The following is a 23,605-nucleotide window of genomic DNA, read 5'->3' as shown; positions in this document are numbered from 1 at the left end:
TATATTTAATTTGACAGTGCTTTTCTTTGCACTCAATGACACTTTACAAGAGCTTAAAATATAAAATAAAATGTATGCCTGAAGACTAGCATACATAATTGACATCAAAATAGATCTAAAAGGAAGCATGGGTAAAAGACACAAAATGTTTTAAAAGCATTGCGGAACAAATGAGTTTTTAAGCGCTGATTTGAAGGATTGGAGGTCGGTACAGAACTGTACCGACCTCCAATCGTTCAAATTGGTGTGTTCCGGTAGAGCGTTTCAGAGGGTAGGGATGGATATAGAGAAGACTCGGTCCCCCCAGGTTTTGAGTCTGGCCACGGGGATGTCAAGGAGGTTTGTGTTTGAGGAACGGAGGCTTGCGGGAAGGAGTGTGATAGAACTATTTTAATAGTTCTATGTATTGGTGAAGAAGGTCAGAAAGGTAGGAGGGGGGCCTGATTGTGTAGGGCTTTATAGGTATGTACAAGTAGTTTAAACTGAATATGCTGGGTAAAACCAGTAGAGGATTTGATTTGAGAAATGGGACAGAATCTAAAATGTTAACATCCTGAGGTTTCAGTTTATAAAATAGTTTTTTTTTTCTAAATGTATGAAGGGACATGTCTGTTCATATTTTCCTTTAATTTTTGTTTCTATTTATTGCACAGCTACAAACTTGCAGAGCAACACTATTTATACATCATGTTGGGCCCACACATCGTTGTCACGGTTTTGCGAGGTGGTGATGACGGGTTCGGATCCCAAAAAGCAGGCAGGAGGGAGCAGGAGGTTGTTTGACAAATTGTATTAAAATAAAGTCAGCAGGAACAAAATGTAAAACATCAAAATGATCTGAATGGAAAAAATACAAAGTAGCAAAAGAAGACCAAAAGTAAAAGCCCGCCAAGGTTAAACAAACACGTACACGATGCATGCTGCAACCAAGCAGCAAACAAACAATGAATCGGCACCGGATGATCGTGCCAGGTGTCCTTTTAAGTGTCATTGATTATAACGACCAGCACCTGCGAGGCTGCCGGCAGGGCTGACGTCGCTACCCGCTGGTCGCCAATCTGATCGGGACGACCAGCACCTGTGCAGGTGCAGGCGGGGCCGATAGCGCCCCCCGTTGGTCGCCAACCAGATCATGACAATCGTGTTCATACATACAATATATAATTCTTTTGGACATACAGTATATGAAGATGATCATATATATTGTTTTCTTATTTGAGATACACAGGTTTCCGAAAATCCTATTTGTGTGTAGGCATAATTTTAGGTAATTTAGAGAGAGCAAAGGGTAATACTAATTATCTCATTAGTATTAATAATCATTTTACTCATTTGGGAATATAGAAGTGCAGCATATTATTTTTTTATTATTTCATGTTGTCTTCATGTGATCAATCAATCAAAATATTTGAAATTGAAACATGGAAGCATCCAAGCAATAGACAGATAATTTTCATCGGATAAGAATGCATCCGTTTTGGCCTATTGCAACGCTCTTTTGGAGTCTCAATCAATGACTGTTCTGTGCACTGGAATATTGCAGACAAAGGAACGGAAGTCCGTCCTCCTTTTACTGCACAGAAAAGTTCGGCTGCACCAATATAACTGGGCGCTCTGCAAATTAAAAAAAGATGCTTGACAAATCCCAATCTGCTGGTCGCTGAGGTTCCACTTTTCTAGCTGCCATCAGGAGACATAACGTGTTCAAGGGGAAATAATGGGCAACTGGAGTAAAACTTAAATATATACTACAGCATCCAGACTTGGATCTTTTTGACTCAGTAGCGAGTAAAATTGTCTCGGGCCAGCAGGTGTAAAAACAGAGTGAATGGCTTCTCAATGGATTCTTCACTTTTTAGGCTTAAACTTGAGTTTCTAAAACATCCCTAATGTCTTGGTTGGGAATTCCAGCTTGTAAATTGTTGTCTCTTAATGAGTGAATGGGGTACTCCTGCTTTCCTCAATAGATATTGAGCGAAATATTTTACTCGAAACAACACCTCCAAATCTCTTTGTTTGGAAATGAAAATGCATTCCACTTTTCCTTGAGGTGCAGGGGCACCAGGCGAGGAGAGTTCAGACTTCCCTTTTACCTCATCAGGGAGGCTTGCTAATCAGATGCCAAAGCCACCTCATCTGGCTCCTCTTGTTTCTTATGGCCGTCCTGGATGAACTACCTTCTCACCGCTTCTGAAGGTGACTGGACACGTTGGAGTGGATACTCACCTAGGCCGCTATGCTCTATGATTCTGTTTTTTGGTCGTGACTCACAGAGCTTGTCCATAGGCGCTGGTGGAGGAGTAAATTGATTAATAAATTAAGAATTTGAATTTTCTGCACAATCTCGCGAAAGAAAAGGAAACAAAACAACCACTAATCTCTGCCACGTTACTACAGGCTGTGTGGAAACATTGTCCTCTTACTTATTCTAGTCATATCCTGTTTGGGGCACCGGTCCAGATAAACCCAATCCTCCCTCCACCCAACACTTCCTACTTCTTCTTATTCAGTCTGTCACAATATCTCACACAGAATCTTATTCCAGGAAGAAACAGAGGGTGCATTCCACTCACGCATAACAGAAAAAAAACAACTCTTCTTGTAGAGTCCTATTAACATCTTTCACTTCACGTCATCTTTGAGCTTCCCTCCTCCTCTGTCTTGTCCGGGGAAACCAAGACAATGAAAGTATTTGTTCAACGATGAAATTTATTTCGGCTATAATTGATGGAGAAACAGCATTTACAGATCTGGGAGGGAGCGGCTCCCGAAGCAGTGGGGGGCGGCTTTTTATGTCATTTTGTTTCTTTGTGGGAGGGGTTCACGCACGTTTCACGCGCAACTTTGCCCAGCAACAAACTTGCAGAGTAACGCTTACAGATTGGAGGATGTTCAATACAAGTTAAATTAATTATAACATACAAATTGACCCGGTAGTCGAGTGGTTAGCATGCCGGCTTCACAGTGCAGAGGTCTCCTCCCTGTGTGGAGTTTGCATGTTCTCCCCGGGCCCGCGTGGGTTTTCTCCGGGTCCTCCGGTTTCCTCCCACATTCCAAAAACATGCACGGCAGGCAGATTGAACACTCCAAATTGTCCTTAGGTGGAGTGGAGTGAGTGGAGAGTGACTGTTGTTTGTCTCTGTGTGCCCTGTGATTGGCTGGCAACCAATTCCCTAGTGAGGAATAAGCGGTAAGGAAAATGGATGGATGGATAGATAGAAATGGACACTATAAAATGTAGACTTTCCATTACACCCCGAAATTCCTGGCTGCCCCCGATATTGTTCATCGCCACCTTCCTTCCCCTCTGTGTTATGTAAGCTTCCTCTCAATGCAGCGACATAACGCTGTTGTTGCCCACCCCGACTCCATTCCCCACGCATGTGTCTGTGAGACATGCAGGATCCCTGGCCAGCCTTTAATGAGCCCTTCACAAAGGGGCATTGATTAAAAGCCCAGTGTGAAAGAGGATGACCCCAGCCAAGAACACCCAGAACTGGGCATCAGCTACCCCAGGCTCACTCTTCATACAAAGACATCCACTGTGGACACTGAGTTGAAAGGGTACACAGTGAGGAAAAAGGGGAGGACAAAAGCAATATAAAGGGGAAAGAGGGAGGAAGCATCCTGTTCGGACACATTCCAAAAATGCAATTGATGCATGACTTTTTCTGAGGATGCGTGTCCGATCAAGTCTTCTGTTGTGTCGAGTTGGAGCTGCCCAATGCAACTCTGTTCAGACGAGTCCCCGATGGGTATGATCAAAAAACGTGACCATTAACCACCAAAAACAACCCAAGGGAACATTCGTGGAATCAGTCAGAATATATTTATTCTCATCCTTTTTGGACAAATACTGAAGAAAATACAGGATAATCATTTGGACAATGGATTTCAACCAATTGTCGGGATTTCATGGTTAAATGTTTTATCAGTGTGGTAATAACCCAAGGCCATAGGCCGGCATATGCGCATGTCTCTTCCAGGTTCTCTTATTAATTAGTGCAGAAACAATGTGCCAATTATGTGTCAGAGTAAATGCGAAATTGGCAGTCGCGGCAGGTAATCTGGGTTGCGTGGTCAACACGTTTCAGCAGAAGGTGAGCTCACTGAAGAGAGACTTTAGGAATGTTTTCTCAGCATGCGAGAGCCTTTCTTCTAACTTTAAACGGTCAAGTCGGTTTATCTTTTGCCTTACATCGTCGACATCATTCAATGTTTTCTAAATAAACAAAGGGAAGCAAAGGGGGAATGATGAATGCTGCCATCATATTCCCCATTTCCCTCGACACTTGTCTTGACACTAGCGACTCAGAATCCTGTGGCTTACGGGGTGTTCTAGCAATTCCGCTAACAATCAAAACTCACATAGGTCTAGTTGTTGAGCTACATCACCTTCAAGGCCGCCTAGTACAGTGGTCGGATCCCTGCTTGCTTTGAGCTACTCGATAATGTAATGAGTTTGGTCATTAAGCTCTCGTTTCTCCTTCACATTATTTGTCAGCGTGAGCATCTGTTCAAGGAAAGAGTAATCATTTCCCGGGGTCAACTCAGTTGCTATCATAACACCTTCAAAACTTAATTCCAGGTTTGCAGTGTGTAAGTCAAGTCAAAGTCTAAGTCAGCTTTATTGTCAAATATGCTAGTATGCATGACATACAGCCCAGATGAAATGAATGTCATCTCAGACCCAGCCTGCAAGGCCTGCAAGGCACTTATAACGTGGCTAAAAAAAAACATACAATTGACAACAGACAATACATGTAATTTCTGAATGTAAAGTGAGGTAGTGTCATCTGGAAAGTGAGGTGGTGACGTATGTAAAGTGAGGTAGTGACATATTTAAAGTGAGGAAGTGACGTATATGAAGTGACGTAATGTAGTAATGCAAAAACAAACAAGAAAGGGTTGAAGTGAGGTCTTGCAGAAAAAAAATGAGAAAGAACAAAAAAATAGAGACTTGGACGGTTTGTGAGATAAAACTCTATGAACTGATTTAAAAATATAATTCTGGATACAATATTAGGCTGGAACACCAATGCAACTTTGCATAAAGGAATACTGCCACCCCATAACCATAGAGAGGCTGTAGACGCTCCACCAAGTTGTGCATGTGTATAGCTATTTTAATTAGCCCTGGGTTAGCATGGCGAAGGCACATGAATGATTCAGCTACGTTAAGAGGATTTAAGGGAACCAACCTTCCTTTGTACAACCGCCGCACTGTGAAAGTGGGTCAGAAAATACAGTAGTGTCACTGGTATACTTGAGATTTTTCAGGTCACCACTCTTATTTCTGGTACCTACGCAATGTTAAGTTGCTGAAGAGTCACGCCTTGAAGCTTAACATTCCTCCATTCTCACGCCATTAGGACAAACGTCGCAAAATGCAACAAAAATAAATACCCTGCCCAAGGGGAAGCTATTGAGCGTCTGAAGAAAGAGCTTTTAAGTATATTCATGTTTCAGATAGTTCCCCCATTGCTTACTACTGGCTTAATTTCCATGGAGTCTGTGCCACAGTGGTTTCCATCACACACAAACATGTCCGTCGTGACAAGTCTCCTCTTACAATAGCCAATTGGTGGCATGATGTTCATGTGCTAATTGGATCTGCTTGGCCTCTGCAAAATGTCTCTTCGTGGCACCCACGTGGTTTGCAGCCAAAGCTGCTGTGTGTTGTTGCTGAGCTCCTGGACACACACACACACACACACACACACACACACACACACACACACACACACACACACACGCACACACGCACACACACACGCACATGCACACACACACACACACGCACACACACACACACACACACACACACACACACACACACACACACACACACACACACACATGCGCACACACACACACATGCGCACACACAGATGTTGGCGCCTCATCCTGTCAGTCTTGGACAAATGCTGTGGCTGTCAGGCCAGGAAACGGAGCGGCATATTTAAAATGGCATCATTCCATTGGTTGTTTTATGAAAGCTCTAAAGCCAACCAACTTCTAAGTCCTTTCCCCCAACATCCATTCTTCAAAATCGGCATGGATCCCACTGCCAAACACCCACTTTTCCTTTTATTGTTTTTTTTCTTCGTCTGCTGCCTTTTTATCGGTGACCAACGCAGAATAAGAATTCTTCACATCTGCCCATGTCTGCATCTGCTTTCTTTCCAGTGAAACAAGTAGGTAGCTGTGCCACCGAAGTCTCAGTGATTTCACAAGTTTAACTGTACCATAATCAGTAGACAGATTCTGGCTTTTCACCATGTTGTTCAAATGCGGTTTTATGTGACAGAGAGCGGAGGGCAGATAAGAGTTGAATTTGAACGTCATATGCCTGCCTGTTGAAATGAATAGAAGTGCATTTTATCCAAATAAGTAATAATTTACTTACTATAATTTACTTTATAAAAGCCGTAAAAAATGTACACTATATTTCCCCCTTTTTTCTTTTGCTTAACTCATTCACTGCCAGATGATGTGCAAAAATGTGTCCTTTTCAGTGCCTGGGTTTTTGTCATTTTCACTCAAATTGCAAGACCCACAAAAGATGGAGTTTTTTGACTACATAAATATTCAATGCAGCGTAAGAAACCTTCGACTATCCTCTTTCATCAGAATATTTTTTTGTGTCTATCTTATTTTATATTATTAAATATTGCCAGAGGTCTGACCCGAGCTTGATCCGCATTTGCTCCATCATTTGTGTTTTAGCATCCACTACTGAGAATGAAAGCGAAATATCATACAGTCAGCATTCAGTGGCATTTTACATTGCTTAATTGCCTAAAAATATTGGACAATTCAGAGACAAATTTATGGGGTTATTTTAAATACATGTGTGACTGTGTTTTTTTAATATTTGTTTGACAGAAAAGAAATTGAAGTCTGTTCTTTGAAGATTTTTTTTTGCCAAACTGCCTCCTGTTGTGAAGTAAACTGAGTCGAGTTTGGTGCCAACAGAAGCGCTCGTATCTCAAATGTTTGCTTATATGGCAAGAAAAAAACAACAAAAAACATCCAAACAACTCCAATGTGGAAAAACACCCAAATGGCACCCATGGTTCATCCCTTAGCCATGTTGGGCATGAGTCTCTTGACATCTACAGAGAAAAAAAGAATCATAAAGCCTATTAGTAATCATTTTAAATTGGGAACTTTGAACTAAAATGTGAAGACAGCACGACAGAGGGCAACTGCAACGCCGTTGCTTCTTTGTCCTCCTAATCCATTATGTAACGGCTGTGTCAAAATGACTCAATTATAGCAAGATGACCCCATCCTGTTCAATCTCTCTGTGCCATGCCCCCTCTCCTCTCTCTGTTAGTTCCGTTTGATTTTATGCAATACTCAGGCTGGTGTCAACTCAGATCGCTCACTGAGCACGCTATGCCATTATGAGTTCCTTCAAATTGTCATATTGGGAGCACAATGTCATCATGGATATTCTCTTATTATTCCCCAAAAGTTCTGTACAAAAGCACAGGAACGCATTGAGCATGCATTTCCTATGGCACGGTGTGGATATTTTTTTTCAAAACTGTCGGAGTTTTAAATTTGAACAGAGTCCATTCCGTGACAGATGACAACCTCTGTTGGGCTTGTATTTGATTATCTTAGATATAATCGAGGCAGCAGGATGATGAGTGACAATAGTTGAATTAACTAGCCATTAACTCAATGATGTCTTTTGCAGATATTTCTTTTATGGTTTGTCCACTGTATATTTGCCCTGTGAACGGCTGGCAACCAGTATGGTAAGGACTCTGCCTTTTGCTCAAAGTCAGCTTAGATCAAAATTAGAGGCATTCAATTTGGGAGATGTCGAAATGTCGCCAATGAAGCCCACAAATTTACCTCTGTGACCCATATGGAAGGATTAAAATGAGAGTACAATTCAAATGTAATCAGATCTCCTTCATTAAACTTTTGCCCAGGCTGCACAATAAACCAAATACAGTAAATGAAAGGAGACTATTATCATAAATGTGATCCCATTTGTATTTGCACATAGTCAATCCTAAACTTGTATTATCGTAATTATTATTGAGCCTCTAGTTTACTTCAGTTTGTCATTTGGTTTAACCCCCCCCCCCACCCCCACACACACACACAGACGCACAAAAACACTCACACACACACATATTGGTCACGCTGGGATATATAATGCTCCTTATTGTAAACATATATATATATATATATATATATATATATATATATATATATATATATATATATATATATATATTTATTTATTTATTTCAGCCATTTCAGTTATGGTTCGGTGGTACATCCCGTGTAGGGGCTTTTCCTCCCATGATTGTCCCTCTTCCAGCACCTCATTCTCTGTTTCCCATTGTCTGAGACACTCTCTGAGTACATCATCCGTTGGAGCCTTCTCTTTGATGTATTCATTGAGCTTGGATGTTTCATCCTGGACAGTGGCTTTCACACTCACTAGTCCCCGGCCTCCTTCCTTACGGCTTGTGTACAGTCTCAGGATGCTGGACTTGGGATGGAACCCTCCATGCATGGTGAGGAGTTTTCGGGTCTTAACATCCGTGGTCTGAATCTCTTCCTTTGTCCACCTTATTATTCCTGCAGGGTATCTGATCACTGGCAGGGTCTTGTTCTTGCCATTGAGCTGGCTTCTGAGGACTTGCCTCGACCGCTGGAGGTATTTGGTCGTAACTGCTTTCGTTGTTGCTAGTTTGAGGTTGCCATTGGCCTGTGGTATACGGAGGTACTTGTAGCTGTTTTCAATACCTGCTATTGTTCCTTCAGGGAATGGGACCCCTTCAGTGTGGACTACCTTGCCCCTCTCAGTCACCATCCGAGTACATTTCTCCAGCCCGAATGACATCCCGATGTCACTGCTGTAGATCCTGGTTGTGTGGATCAGGTAGTCTATGTCCCTTCTCTCTTAGCATACAGCTTTATGTCATCCGTGTAGAGGAGGTGACTGATTGTAGCTCCATTTCTGAGGCGGTATCCATCGCCTTTCTTGGCAATTATCTGGCTGAGGGGGTTCAGTCCTATGCAGAACAGCATTGGGGGGAGTGCATCACCTTGGTATATGCCACATTTGACGCTTGCGTTAGTGGCTTGCCATTGGCTTCAAGTGTGGTTTTACACATCCTCATCGAGTTTGCAACAAAGGCTTTCATTCAGGGTCTCGTTGACCTTATACAACTCCAAGCATTCAGTGATCCATGTGTGTGGCATCGAGTCATGTGCTTTCTTGTAATCAATCCAGGCTGTGCACAGGTTGGTATGTCGGGACCTGCAGTCTTGTGCGACTGTTCTGTCAACCAGCAGCTGTTGTTTGGCACCTCTAGTATCTCTACCAATGCCTTTCTGTGCTTTGCGCATGTATTGATCCATGTGTCCACTTATCTTAGCCGCAATGATGCCTGACATGAGCTTCCATGTTGTGGAAAGACAGGTTATTGGCCGATAGTTGGAAGGAACTGCACCCTTTGAGGAATCCTTCATGATCAGGATTGTTTGTCATTCGGTTAGCCATCCTGAGTGAGTCCCAACCATCAGCAACTGTTTCATTTGTGCTGCTAAGCACTCGTGGAGTGCTGTGAGTGTCTTTAGCCAGTAGGTGTGGACCGTATGCCATACGCCTGGTGCCGTCCAGTTTTTCATACCCGAGACTCTTTCTTGTATGTCTGCCGCTGTGATGGTAACTGGGGTCTGTTCAGGGAGGTTGCTGTGCTCCTCGTTCAGAGTCACCAGCCATTATGCACTGCTGTTATGTGCGACCTCCTTCTTCCATTTGCCTTTCCAGTATCTTTCAGTTTCCAGCCTTGGAGGGTCTGCTCTGCTGTTCTAACCCTGCCACTGAGCGTACACTTTCGCAGGTTGTGTTGCGAACAGCCTTTTTATTCTTCTGGCCTCATTCTCTTTCGTGTACCTCTTCAGGCTACTGGACAAGGCCTGGAGCCTTTGTTTGGCAGTTTCGAGTGCTTCAGGTATGGTTATCTGCATGTACCTCTTGGGTATTGGCCTTTTATTCACACCTCTCTCGGTCTCCGTCAATTGACTCAAATCTTTCCGAGCCGCCAATATATTTATATTTATATTTATACATATTTTTATTGTGTTTTTTTCCGAAACCAAATGGCTTTATTTTTAATGCATGTTTTATTCATAGGGAAGCAACAACAGAGCAGGTTCTACATGTTTTTCAGAGGGCGGCTTGGATTGACTCCAGTGAGTCATTGATTTTTCTTGACTGGCCACTCTGACAAGAAAAGCTGTATTATGATAATAACAACATATGGTGAGACTTGCACAGGCTCAGCAAATGCATAGAGTCCCATCCGTAGATTGTCATCGACTTTGCCCTTTGTGTGCTGAGGTGCTCAATAAACTGTTTGTGAACTCCAGATACGGTCTCTGGAGTCTGTCCCGCTGTCACCTCGTGGAGTGGAAAAGCCAATTGCAATCGTTCTGCTCTCCCCGCATGATCATATTTAGATTAGGTGATTGGTGTGGAGGAAGAAAGATGTTTTTATTTCAGCAACAAATAGACTTACAGCTCATCAAAGGTATGCAAATGTGATAGCAGCTCTACAAATCAATGCAAATGTAATCATTTTGAATAATACGAGCCAGTCAGTGTTGACTAAATACAGTACACATCAATGTATGAGAAAAATCTCATATGAATCGTATTTCAAGATGGTATATGAATGTGAAATATACACAGCCCTATAATCTGGCCAAATTTGGGATCCCCCTTCTCTTTCCATCGAAGCGACTATTCACGAATGCATCAAATGTGTTTTTCCAGGTTCAGTCTAGGTTGCAAAGACATTGTCAAGACATTTGCAAGTGGTTTTTCTCATCGACGAAACTTCTTCACAATTTGATTATACTTTGTTGAATGTTTCAATTGTCATTTTTCCTCCCTGATTTGCTCATTTTTGCAAGCATCAAGCCTATTTATATTAAACCTGTTCATTTTGAATGACGGTAAATACTGACATGTTGGCCAGGACTCATTGATTATGCTGTTAACCACAACACATTATGGTGTTAACCACAACACTTTATGATCATGGTCATGTTTGCAATTTGATAACGCTCTGCGTAACATATGTTTCCACTCTGTGCATGTTCACGAAACAGTTTAAAAGCTATGCTAATTTCCGTTAGAATCACGTGTAATGTTAGCTTTAAGCTTGCATATATTCGCTGGACCAATGACAGTAAAAGGTTTCGTGACGTTTGTTGAAATCACAGTGTTTCTTGAATCTGAATTAGTTGCAGTTCTATGATCATTTTCTACAACTTTTTATCATTTTCTCCCGTGCTTAATGTGAAAGTACCCATGCGGATTGAGATGCAGTCCAGCTCCCGGGTGTCATCATCCAAATCAGATGCATAAAGAGAAAAAGCTCAGTGAGTAGCAGGACCGTAGGGATGAGTCAGATGGCCTACAGGCAGACAAACAGTCTGGCAGAGTTATCAGACTAAATTAATGTAGAACCTGTATCCAACGATGCTTTTTATTACATCGTGAAACAAAGAGGAGGTAGACGTCTAGAATCACACATAAAATTACCCCTGCTTTGATTGCTTCTCCCTTATTACCTTCACTTTTCATATTGACTCTCGTTCTATTCTGGTTTGCTTGGTTTGGTCTTGGTCTGTCACATCTTACATCGGACTATCAGGGGGATGTATTAATAGCGGATTTGTTTTGAGGGCCGCCTGTGCGAACTGACCCAGATCATTGAGGAATGTAAGAATTACTCGTCTTAACGCTTGATACTCCCAATTTAATGTTTCTTTTTTTAGCTCCTAATCATGCGCAAATGACTTGGTGGAGATGGGTTGCCCTGGGACGCAAATGTAAAGATAATCACCCCAACCTTCCACACGGCTGGAAAGGTGACAGGGGAAGGAAATTAATTCAAGGGGAAAAACGGTAATAACACACCCCTAACGTGTTCACTGTGTCGTCTTATCCTTGGTGAAGGTGATAAACCCATTGCCTCGATGGCGCCTCTTCACCTTAGATCTCACTCTCAGATATGAATCTTCGTTTTACCTCCAGCCATCATCTGCTTCTACGGAAGTGCCAAAACTCCTCGTGCCTTGTCCATCAGTAGACACATAGATACTTCTGTCAAAAAGACTGCTGTGTCAAGTACAAATTAAACTTATTCCCTTCATTAAAAAAGGGAAATGTGCCGCTTCTTCCTTGACAATCGCACCATGTTTTCATGATGCAATTTAAATAACTATGTATGTAAAGTACAGATCATAAAATAAATCTCCTTAAATATAATAAAGTATTGTGTTTCCTTCAAAGTATAGTGTTTCCTTCACACCACTGGCTCCTACCTGCCAAGCTGACACAAAGTTTAGAAATAAACCTCGGATATTTCTCATGGAGGCGTGCATATGTGGGCAAGGCCTGTTGAATAAATAATGTTGACTGGGGATTACCACAGCACAGCAGATAATTTTCTCCCGTGTTATTGTCAGGCCGCAATGTGTGTATCATGTCACAAAAGCTGGTGAGTCGGCCTCACTTATCCGGGTGTGTAGAAAGATGATCTTTTAGAAGGCTTGTCTTTAATCTGATTTTAATACCAAATGAACTGTCCAGCCAATGAGAATTGTACAGTAGGTATAATAAATCTCCACACCCTGTCAAAAACATGTTTATGTTCAATAGAAAAAAAGATTTGTGTTTATTTTTTTGATCCACCATTCATGTGCTACAAAATAATATTTGATTAGTGTTTCTTTAAGTTAACACATTTTGAATATCAGTCATGGGTATAAACGTGTGTGATGTGTAGTTGCACAAGTGTCCTACCACCTTGTAACAGAGGATGTGGCTGTGTCTTGAGTCAATATTCAAACTCGTGTTAAATGGGAGACCATTTACCATTTAAAGTGAATAACCCAACATCAAGTTTTGCTGTTCTGTTAGGCTTTCCCTGACATGTATTTCGCTTCCAGCAGAAACAGGATGCTTTGCTCTATACAGTCACTGCTCTTAGGAACTGTTCACAAAGTCTTCCATCCTAACTAAGGCTCCTGTTCTAGATGAAAAAGAAATAGCCCGGAGGCATGAGGCTAGGGTTACTCAGAAACATTTTACAAGTTGGCAAGTCTGTGCTGTGTTCCTTTTAACTGAAGTTTGAATGTCACTGGATAATTCAGAACTGGATCATCCCCCCCCCCCTTATTAGAAGGTGTGCACTCATATTATTGGAGTTGTTTATTTTACAACTGAATGGTACAGGTTTCCGGTTTCATTAGTGGAGTAAAACATGTTGAAATTATGTATCTTGGTCTCTTCATTCGTTACAAAATCTGGTGTTTGAACAGGGGCTGCATATACTTTTTCTATCTCCATGCACAAATGTTGATCTTCCCCTGTTAATCAGCCAACAGCTCAGTATCGATGTATGAAGCCTGTCTGGGATGTGAAAGATGATGAGATTCGGCAGGCGATGCCATATTTCACCGGTCCAATAGTTCTAATGGACATGTAAAGACCGCGCTGCTGAAAGCTGATTCAGCTGAATGGCGTCTGACCCTGATGGGGATTTGAGTCTGCTTGGATGAAGTCTGGCTAATTTCCTGACTGTTTTGCATACAGATGATGTATCTTGCAATCAAATAATGTAGGCTTGATCAATGAAAAGGTTTCTTCAACCGTCATCTGTACTTTGAAACAAGTACAGATGATGGCTGAAAAAAACTTTTCATCGATGAACCACTCCTATACGACTGAGAGCTTACACAGACGTAATGTAGGCTTGACTTCACTGATGAATGCTTGTGTGTGATTCCACCCGTCACCCCTCCCTCTAAATCCAGACAGTGGCGGGAGAGAAAGCGGGATGTAGGATTTCAGCAATAATCTACCTACCAGATGGCAAAAAAAAACATTTTCCTTTTGAGGTCCCTTTAGCCACACATGTGTAGTCCCAGTCGGTGGGTGTGTCTGCTAATTTTGTATGACTTGGCTGGCCCACAATTCATGGACGAAATCAGTAATTGTGCATAAAAAACGTTTTCATTATTTCAAGCAGTTTTAAGCAGAAATTTGATTTTAATGTTATAACATTTTTATTGAGCTCATTGTATATTTCACTAGGTTTAAAATTGTAAACAATAAAGTAAAAAAATAAATAAAACACAAGTCTGAAATGTTGTTTAGGTTAATCCACATCGTGTTTTAACTGTAGTTTGGTAAATAATTATGTTTAGATATGCTTTAAAATAATGTGAGACAAAGGCGCTGTTTTAAAATAGATTTTTAATGTCACTTCAGTTCAATTCCTTTCTAGAGTCTTGTTTTAATTTAGTTGTCCCAGAGAATTATGCAGAATATGTCCATTCATGGGCAGCCTAGTGGTCCTATGGTTAGCATGTCAACCTCACAGTGCGGACGTGCAAGGTTTGATTCCGGCTCTGGTCCTTCCTATGTGGAGTTTGCATGTTCTCCCCGGGCCTGCATGCGTTTCCTTGTGGTCTTTCGGTTTCCTCCCACTGTCCAAAAGCATACATGGCAGGCTGATTGAACACTCTAAATTGTCCCTAGGTGTGAGTGTGGGAGTGAATGGTTGTTCATTTCTGTGTGCCCTGCGATTGACTGGCAACCGATATAGGATGTCCCCTGCTTAGTGCCCGAAGACATCTGGGACAGGCCCCAGCACACCATCGCAACTCGAGTGAGCATTAAGCAGTTCGGATAATGAATGTCCATCCATCCATCCATCCATCCATCCATCCATCCATCCATCCATCCATCCATCCATCTATCCATCCATCCATCCATTTTGTAATCAGCTTCTCCTTCCTCACAAGGGTTGCAGGGCAGTGGTTGACGGCTGTAGTGATACGATTGCATAATTTGCATGCCGACATCACGGAAGTGTATCGGCGATAGTGTGGAAGTGAGTTTGGATGTTTATTGTCCTGTTTTTCTGCACTGTATCTGGCTGGCAACCAGTTCATGGTGGAGACAGCCCTTCCCAAGTCTTGGGCTAGACTTCAGCAACCCCCTCAAACATCTTCAGTATAAGCAGTGTTTAAAACAGGGATGGATGGATGGATGGATGGATGGATGGATGGATGGATGGATGGATGGATGGATGGATGGATGGATGGATGGATGGATGGATGGATGGATGGATGGATGGATGGATGGATGGATGACAGAATGGATGGCGTTTGCCCAACCAAAACGATGATTGGCTCATGCCTACGAGTGAATATGCTAATAACACCCATGCCATCACATGAATCCCGTGATTTTAATAATCCCCCATACTGGAGGAAGTGAGGAAGGGTAAAGGGGAGGGAGATAATGGGGGTGGGTTTCTGCTGTCAGACTGAGAGGAGGAGAGACAAAAGCGTATCTCTGTCCCTCCCACTCTCACTCACTCATTCAGCATCGAGTGAAGCGGCTCAATGGATAGCACAAAGAAAGGAACTTAGAATTTCTTCTTTTTCTAAATACACTGCACAGCAGCAGCACCCTCCCCCAACCCCTCTGACTAGTGCACGCGGGAAAGCTCGCGTGGATCCCCGCTTCCAGGCTGGACGGGACGGCGAGGACGCCCACTCCGACACTAACCTCTCACGGCGGCACACATGCTCATATGCCCACGGACAGTCTGGAGCGTACCATGTTGGTCCAGGGAGCTGTGACACCTAGGAGGACCCGCCGGCTGATGCTCAAACTGCCGGTTGGGACTCTCCGTAGGAACAGCGGTGAGCGGGTGAGCCCCTTGGTTTCCCTTTTCACACTCTCTTTGGACCAAGATAGCATGTCTTGTGCGTGCGTGCGTGTGCGTGTTCCAATTGGATTGCAAGTGGTTCTAGGCTAATCCAGGGCACGGCATTAGATTGTAGTTGGAGGCAAATCAAGAGCAAAGCCTTTAATCTCCATAGTGGACAATTACTGGTGTGTCTGTCAATCCTGGGCCGTTTCAAATGTGTTCTGCCATCTGTCTGATACTTCGAGGTTGTCACCTTGTCTTCACATTCAAAGTGTCAATGAGGGACAATGATCTCAGTTTGTCACTCGCCTTGTGTTTCAGTGAATGCGCTGGCAAACTCATGGCATTCCATCAAAAACTTAAAAATGGAATGTGCCTGGCAAATAGTTAATCTTTATGGGGTTGTAAAGACAGGCTGCAACCTGCCAGGTCAATTAATCATTTGTGATCTTCAGTGAAAGTTGTCCACCATATGTGGAAGCACATTTGATGATGGTGTAGTTCAAAAGTGTCACATTCATTTTCAGTGCACATTGGCGTTATGGTGTTCCTCAGAAAGCCGATATGACTTTGAAAACCTTGTTTAGACAACATCCAGGTGTGCTAAACATAGGGTATTGTCATTGTAAACAAATCTTTCAGACAAGGTTCACATGCTGATGTGGAACTGTCGCGGCTTGGAATTGAAACAGATTTATATGGGACAGGAGATGTAAGACAATCTCTTTTCGTCAATTGATGGTCCAGCTTCGTGTTTGCTTTCAACATTTAGCTTGTAGAGGACGTGCACAGTCCATCATGACGTCTCCGCTTCACTGGTGACAAGGACGCTTTGATCCTCTTCTCTTTCATTTAGAGCTGCTTCATCTAACAAAGAAAATGCAGAAAGTGAAAGATTGAGTGACTGCCTGTGTCCTTTGTGTTGGGTCACATTTGTTTTTTTGTTTTGTTTTTGACTTCAATATGGTGCCGCGTGAGCGCCTGTATTTTGTTTTTGCTGCTGTGAAATGTAAATTTCTCCGTTGTGAGATGAATAAAGGCACATCTCATCTCATCTCATCCCATCTCATCTCATCCCTTCCCATCTAATCAAATCTAATCTAATCTAATCTAATCTAATGTTCATTAAAGTAGTGGCAAATCAATGTTTTAATCAATTGCTCGGATTATTGGCATTACCTCCACCTGAGGGGAGTCTTGTGACTGTTAATGGTTCTGCTGAATATCGGGTGGGGTTGATTGACTATGGATTTTTATTGCAATCAACCTAAAGGCAATGATCTTTGAGTTTACATCGATTAATCGATGACATCATTGATACTTATTCACTTGTCACCTCCCTGATTATGCTGATTGTTAGCCCCTCAGACGGACTATTTGCTGATGCACAGTGGTAAAATTGACTAGTTGTTTGATGGTGCAAACCCTAAACATGTGTTTGACATAATTTTTGCCTCATAGAAGCAGTAGGCAATGTCTTTCCGCCACCCGGCAAGTATACTCTGATGCCAATTGTTTATCGATATCAAAAGATGTGTTAAGCAAGGCCAACATTACATGACGGGATGGCGTGTATTTGAATTATTTCTGCTTTTGTTGTATGCGATTAATGTAAATGCCACGGGCTCTGCTGAGGATTTTCTTTGTACTTCTTTTCTTTGAATCCACACAAGAGTGTGTGGATCCCACACGTTGCTGTCTAAAATGCATGATTTCACTCCACCGGAGGCATTATGTGGTTTTCATATCTGCTTCACAATCAGGGGCTTTGGGATTACACTTTTGTTTCTCAATCTTGTTTTGAAGACTAAATTGGTCTAACTAGTGAATACGCATTTGTGCGTTGGGATTGGCGGGTGGCCAGTTAAGGGTGTACCTCCTTGACTGGCCATTGATGAGACATTTGAAGTGTGGTGTACTGTATTACGTTGTTATGTAAACACTTAGATTAAGTCAAAATATTGGAAGAAAAGCAGAATAAACTCAGGCTGACATAATTGCATCTCCCCAGTTTGTGAAATCACATCGCTTGTGACGAGCAAGGCAGATTTTTTGTCAGTGTCAAAGTGGGAGGTCTGCACCGTGATTGCCATCATGCATTGTCATACTTTATATCAGGGGTCTCAAACTCAATTTAACCGGGGGCCGCTGGAGGCAGAGGCTGGGTGAGGCTGGGCCGCATCAGGATTTTCACAAGAAAAGCACATATAAAACATTGTAATGTTCTCAAAATCTTTACTTTTTAACACACAAAAAATGAATTAAATGAATAAAAAATAAATTAACCAGTAATAAATAAATAAAATAATTATAATGATCAAAAGGCAGATACAGACGACTGAAAAAAACACAGGGAACTAATTATTTAATAAAAAATAATAAAGTTTCAAATGTCTGTATTCACAGTTCTTTAACCTTTAACTTTCTGAACATAAATAAAATATTGAACATGAACTGTCCTAAACATGGCTTCTCTTGCCTACTTCTTGCTGCTCGAGACCTGGCAGCGCTTCTTTTCACAAAGCCGAGCCACATTTGGCTTGAGGGAGGAGGCAGTGGAGAGTAGGGCTTGAAGATGCTCATTAGTAAGTCTGGACCTGTACTTGGACTTATTGAAGTTCAAGGTGGAGAAGTGCTTCTCACATATGTATGTGCTCCCAAAAAGACACATGGTCCGCTTGAACATTTGGGAAAGTTCAGGGAAGCTGGGGGTTAACTCTCTCAAACATTGCCCAAGCTTGTCTGCTTCTCCATTCACATCCCTGAACTTGGCTTTGATTGCAGAGTGGCACTGTAGGTCACAGAGCTCCATTTGAATCCATTTGAGAATGGGTCAGCAAAAATTTGAAATGTGGCTTTGTGCGTCTTGAAGTCTGCAAATATGTGATTAAATTCCCTCTGTAGCTCCAAAATGGCTGTTTGTTCCATGGTTTGTTCAGCTGTTTGTTCAGCTCCACACACAAGTTTCATTCATATCAATCATGCGGGCCACACTAACATTAATCTTTCATGTCAAGGTGGGTCGCAAAGTCTTCTTTCTGGGTCCACAGTTGGCCCGCGGGCCGCGAGTTTGAGACCACTGCTCTATATTCAACTGGAGGACCGGTTGGGCTCAGGAATGTTCAGTAAGAGTTTTTTTTGTCATCGATGTCGGCTGACTTCAGAAAAATGTCTAAACATAAGTAGCATGTTGACCTTCCTTGCGTAAATGCTGCACAATTTTAACATAAACAGGAATGAATAAAACATTTCTGTGCTACTTTTAGAATTACATATTCATTAAATTATGTATTGATTTTAGTCCCGTGCACATGCATCTCGGTGATATCTTCTGAGATCATTTTGACCGAGGCCAAGAATAGCCTCAAAATTTCAGATGTCACCTTATGAACTACAGCTTTTTTCAAATGTATTAATAGCCTCGTGATCAGAAAATATTTACCAAATGTTTGAGAAATATGTTTGTGTTAAAGACAATAATAATTAATTAAAAGCAATTAGGAAATGTGGGAAGCAGCTTTTTCGAACGCCCCCAGCACTGTAGAGCAAACATCTTTGAGCATGCATGTTACTTTCTTCAGAACACCATTCGTTGGATTGGATTGGATTGGATTGGATTGGATTGGATATGCCTTTATTAGTCTCACAGTGGAGAAAAGTGCACCAAAGTGATGAAAGGAATGAAAGTAGAAAAGTAGAAAAACAAAATACATGAGCTACTGGAAAGGCAGCCACTCTCGCGGCGCCGTCTTGAAGTCAAAAGAAAAAAAAAAAAACTAAATAACAAATAATATGACAGCATAGAGACAATATGACAAAACAAAGACACAGAGAGACATTCATTCTTCAGGACTTGCTGTACCCTCTTTGTGATGACATGAAGCAGTTCTAGATGGAAGAGGAGAGGATCAAAGCGTCTTTCCAACAGTGGATTGGCATGGAGATTTAATTTTAATGGATACACTTCATTTCTCTCTCTGTCTCTCTCTCTCTGTTTCTCTCTCTCTCTCTCTCTCTCTCTGTTTCTCTCTCTCTCTCTCTCTCTCTCTCTCTCGTTCTCTCTTTCTATATCTAGCGCTCACGTTTTGAAATTACATTCTTTTTTTTCTCTGTCACTCATTAAAAGCAGACTAACCATTCCATGTCACTGTAAATGATGGATGTTGGTAAGATGATTGCTATCTACAGGGAAATCACATAAAACAAGTGCTTAATGAAGCAAAGAAAAACAACAGCATTTTTTCCTTGTACAATTTGGAAATTGTCACGCTCGGCTGACTTGTGTTGACTTCCTTGACATGGAAAGAAAGCAAACATGAACAGTATGTGATATGTATTATCATAAATGCCCCAAGGGTCATGAAATGCAGCAGACTTTCACCTTTTTTAACCCATCAACTCATATATTTTAGTTCATCTATCTATGCCAGTGACATATATTGACAAGCACAGCAATGAAATACTCTTCTACCAAATGGCAGAAGCCATTATGAATCTTTGCTGCTCATCATACAGCTATATTCCTCATGAAGTAAATAAATGATGGAGTAAATTGAGACAAGATTATGATTATTTGAAAAGCGTATAGATACTTTTGTGGCCATTTTGTTTGGTGGGGCAATGTCACATTTAAATACAGTGGCGGCCTTGTCAAGCTAAAAATTACCACGTTTCATTGTTAAGGGTGTCGTCTGAGAACAGGATTGCAGCTGCTGCTTGAAAGTAGCTCAGGATCTTCTCGCAGCCTATCTCATCCAACCACTGTCAGAGAAACTGTGTGAGGATGGTTACAATAGAAGCGTATTGGTTTAGAGTTAGACACATTTTCAGAAATAGGCAACCCCCCCCCCCCCCCAAAAAAAAAAAAAAAGTGGTTATTTCATTTCCAGACTTGGTGGAAAAGACCCAATTCTTATCTCATGTCCGCTTTAGATTAAATAGAAGAAAGTATAAACAGTTTGTTGTGGAGATGTTTACCTCTGTGAACAATCTGAATTAGGATTATTGCCCGCCTTTGTTAACCCGCTATCACTTTAAGCAGCTCAAGCTTTTACTGTGAAATAAGGGGTAGAAAAATAACAAACAAGGGGATGAGAGGGCGCAAGCAGGAGCCACACATCAACAAAACATTCAAGGCAAGATTCAGTAAAGCTTTGCATGTGTAAAATGTGCCGTGGAGGAGTTTTAGACAGTGTGAGAGCCACAGGGAGAATGATTGGATCTTCACCTTTTTTGACCAACGGTCTACTATTCCAGAAGGCAACCTCCCACAGTTGACCGTTATTGCATGTGCATGCATGCATACACACCTACCATTTTAGGCAACAGGCATAAAGGTGCCCTTGCCCGAACACGAATCTGAGAGTGGGGTGATACCTGACATTAATTTCAGAAGCTTGTGCTTGATCTGTTTCCATCTGTCCTTCATGACGCTCTGGGTCCTCTGTGTCTCCACTTGGAGTAGCAAGAGAGTATTCTGGTTCTTTTGAATTACAGAATTACAACATTTAAACAACCCTATTAGGTTCCAAACGGTTGAGGTAAAGCAAAGCACACTGCTAGCACGTTTCCTAACGTATCCTTTTCGGCATGTGTCAACATTGATGAAATACACATGCTCTCAATTCCAGCTGAGTGAAATCATTTGAATAGCTTTTATAAGATTGCTGGCTAAGAATACTTTTCTGTCTATCAGTAATGTTTGTTTGGCTCCTCCACTGACACTCCCAGATTTATCACGACAAACATTTTTTTCTTCTACTCGTGTTCTCAACATTATCTAAACCATCAGAGCTGTAAAAAAGCAAAGCCCTCTTTTAAAAAGGGGGGTTTTTGTTACTTTTACATGTTTGAACACAAATTAGGGGCAATGCTTTGGAATCTTGGAAAAACAGTATTGGGGGGATTTTCTGGGGTTAAATGCGCTCTGAGAAACGTCAGTAGGAGATCAGCAAGAAGGAAGGCATGTACGACAGAAGAAAAGTTCACTCATATATATGCCAGGAACATTCAGCAGCAAAACAATACCAGACAATGGACTGACTGTAATTTACCGCCATCTATATTAGTCCTTTAAAAGCAGGGGGTAAGCGAGACTGGAATACAAATCGATCCATGTTATCTTTAAACATCTTGTTGGCGCCAATCATTGAGAAGGTCAGCCCTGTGGCTGCAAAGTCCAATGCTCATCACGATGATCCAATTGTGCACACATCACAGTCAGGATTCATTTGGAGAAATACTGTAACGCCCACATGCCCACTCACTTAATTCCAGTGGCCCTAAGATTGTAAAGTTTGTTTTCACCATTCCATGTTGTATCCATGTATTTGGATTGTGTTTAGATTGAAAATGTGTGAGGTTAGTGTCACCAAATGTAGAGTTGTTGTTGTGTGGGTTCAGGATAGCCATGGCTGTTAAGCGGCCAGTGGACAGACGACCATCTGGAGGCATGACAATTTGTTTCACCAACAATATGTATTTTTAAATTGCAGTCATGCAGATACCTTTCATTTATGTCTTAAAAATCCACAATAACCGTAAAAAGCAAACTGCATTACGAAGAGAGATTATTGTACTTATTGTTTACACTCATTGTACTGCTCTTACCAAATAGCTCCTTTAAGTGGGAGCTAACATACTGTATTGATTCTGTGTGATCTCTTCAAGCCTTTCAGGTCTTCAGGCAGGAAAGCTGAGGCCAGTCAGTCCAATTGTAAAGACAAAGGACAGTGAAAGGAAACCCCCTCTGCTCCCCAAGGTTGCATGTTTTGGAGATGCGAGAGGACGCGAAGGGAGGGAATGAAGAGACTCCCACTCTTTCATCACTGTACGCTATGAATTTTTTTTCTGCTCACCTATCTTTTTTTCCCACGGACAAAAATCAGACCTGTAGCCACATGGCACAGCTGCATTCTAAGTCCATGAGCAAGATCAAATGATGAAGAGTCTTTTGGCTGCCGGAGGAAGTCCGTCAACCGTTAATGATGCTCTCTCTCTCTCTCTCTCTCTCTCTCTCTCTCTCTCTCTCTCTCTCTCTCTCTCTCTCTCTCTCTCTCTGTCTCTCTCTCTTGCTCTCTCTCTGTCTTTCTCTCGATCTCCCTCTGTGTCTCTGTGGTTGCTTACTCTCTTTTACCCTCTATGGAAACAGTACGCTAGCCTGGTCGCTATGGTGAGAGTGGTTTCGTTTGGCCTTAACAAAACATCCTCCGTCGGAGATGGAGTTGTGGAGGTGCAGGGGGGTTGTGATTTCCCTTGCTTGCAAAAAGAAATTGAGGAGTAATGGATGGAATGGAACTAAAATACCGTGCGAAACATTTTCATGTTTGTGAATCCGTGCTCATTGATTGACAGCGTAAAGCATCGTAATTGTATTCATGGTGTGTTTTTTTTTTTTTTTTCTTGTCTCACGATCATCGTGTGGTTCCTTTGCTGATATCAGGCAGGGGGGGTGGGAGGGTTGGGAAGGAGAGAAAGAAACTGTGTTTGTATGCAACTCCTTATCTTTCTATTGTTGTGTTGCACCAATAATGTACTTTTTGTTGTGCACATTGGGAATGGCCTGCACATTTTCTTCCGAGTGTGCGTGTTGTCTTCCTGCCTTTGTTACATCCCACCTTTTATTATTTGGACATTTCTTCATGGTGATGTCAGTCTGGAGTGGTTATGTGTACATATGTGGTGTGTGCCCTCATCTTCCTGTCTTTGTGTGGCCCAATACGTGATGTCCTTGACATTTTACCTGCCAAAATGTCATATAAAATGGTGTCTATTGTGCATGTGCCCCCTTTTCTTTTTGTTCTTACTTGGCAAAATTGGGCCCA

General features: G+C 41.9%; 1 protein-coding gene across 4 annotated transcripts in view; it reads left to right on the top strand.

The window, feature by feature from the left end:
* The window catches only part of frmd4a (FERM domain containing 4A), a 196,836-nt gene that overhangs the window by 77,513 nt on the left and 95,718 nt on the right, over positions 1-23,605 (top strand). For 2 of the 4 annotated variants that reach the window (XM_088996801.1, XM_088996800.1), the window contains exon 1: positions 15,460-15,782. The exons of the other annotated variants lie outside the window; for them this stretch is intronic. In XM_088996801.1, the coding sequence (XP_088852927.1) occupies positions 15,663-15,782 (120 nt within the window). In that variant the 5' untranslated portion in view covers positions 15,460-15,662. Of the gene's footprint in view, positions 1-15,459; positions 15,783-23,605 lie in introns of those variants that run through there. 4 annotated transcript variants of the gene reach the window in all.

This window comes from Hippocampus bargibanti, linkage group LG05, assembly GCF_051943395.1.
Source record: "Hippocampus bargibanti isolate YZ-2025 linkage group LG05, ASM5194339v1, whole genome shotgun sequence".
NCBI classification, from domain to species: Eukaryota; Metazoa; Chordata; class Actinopteri; order Syngnathiformes; family Syngnathidae; genus Hippocampus; species Hippocampus bargibanti.
This window is presented reverse-complemented; position numbering and strand designations above follow the sequence as displayed.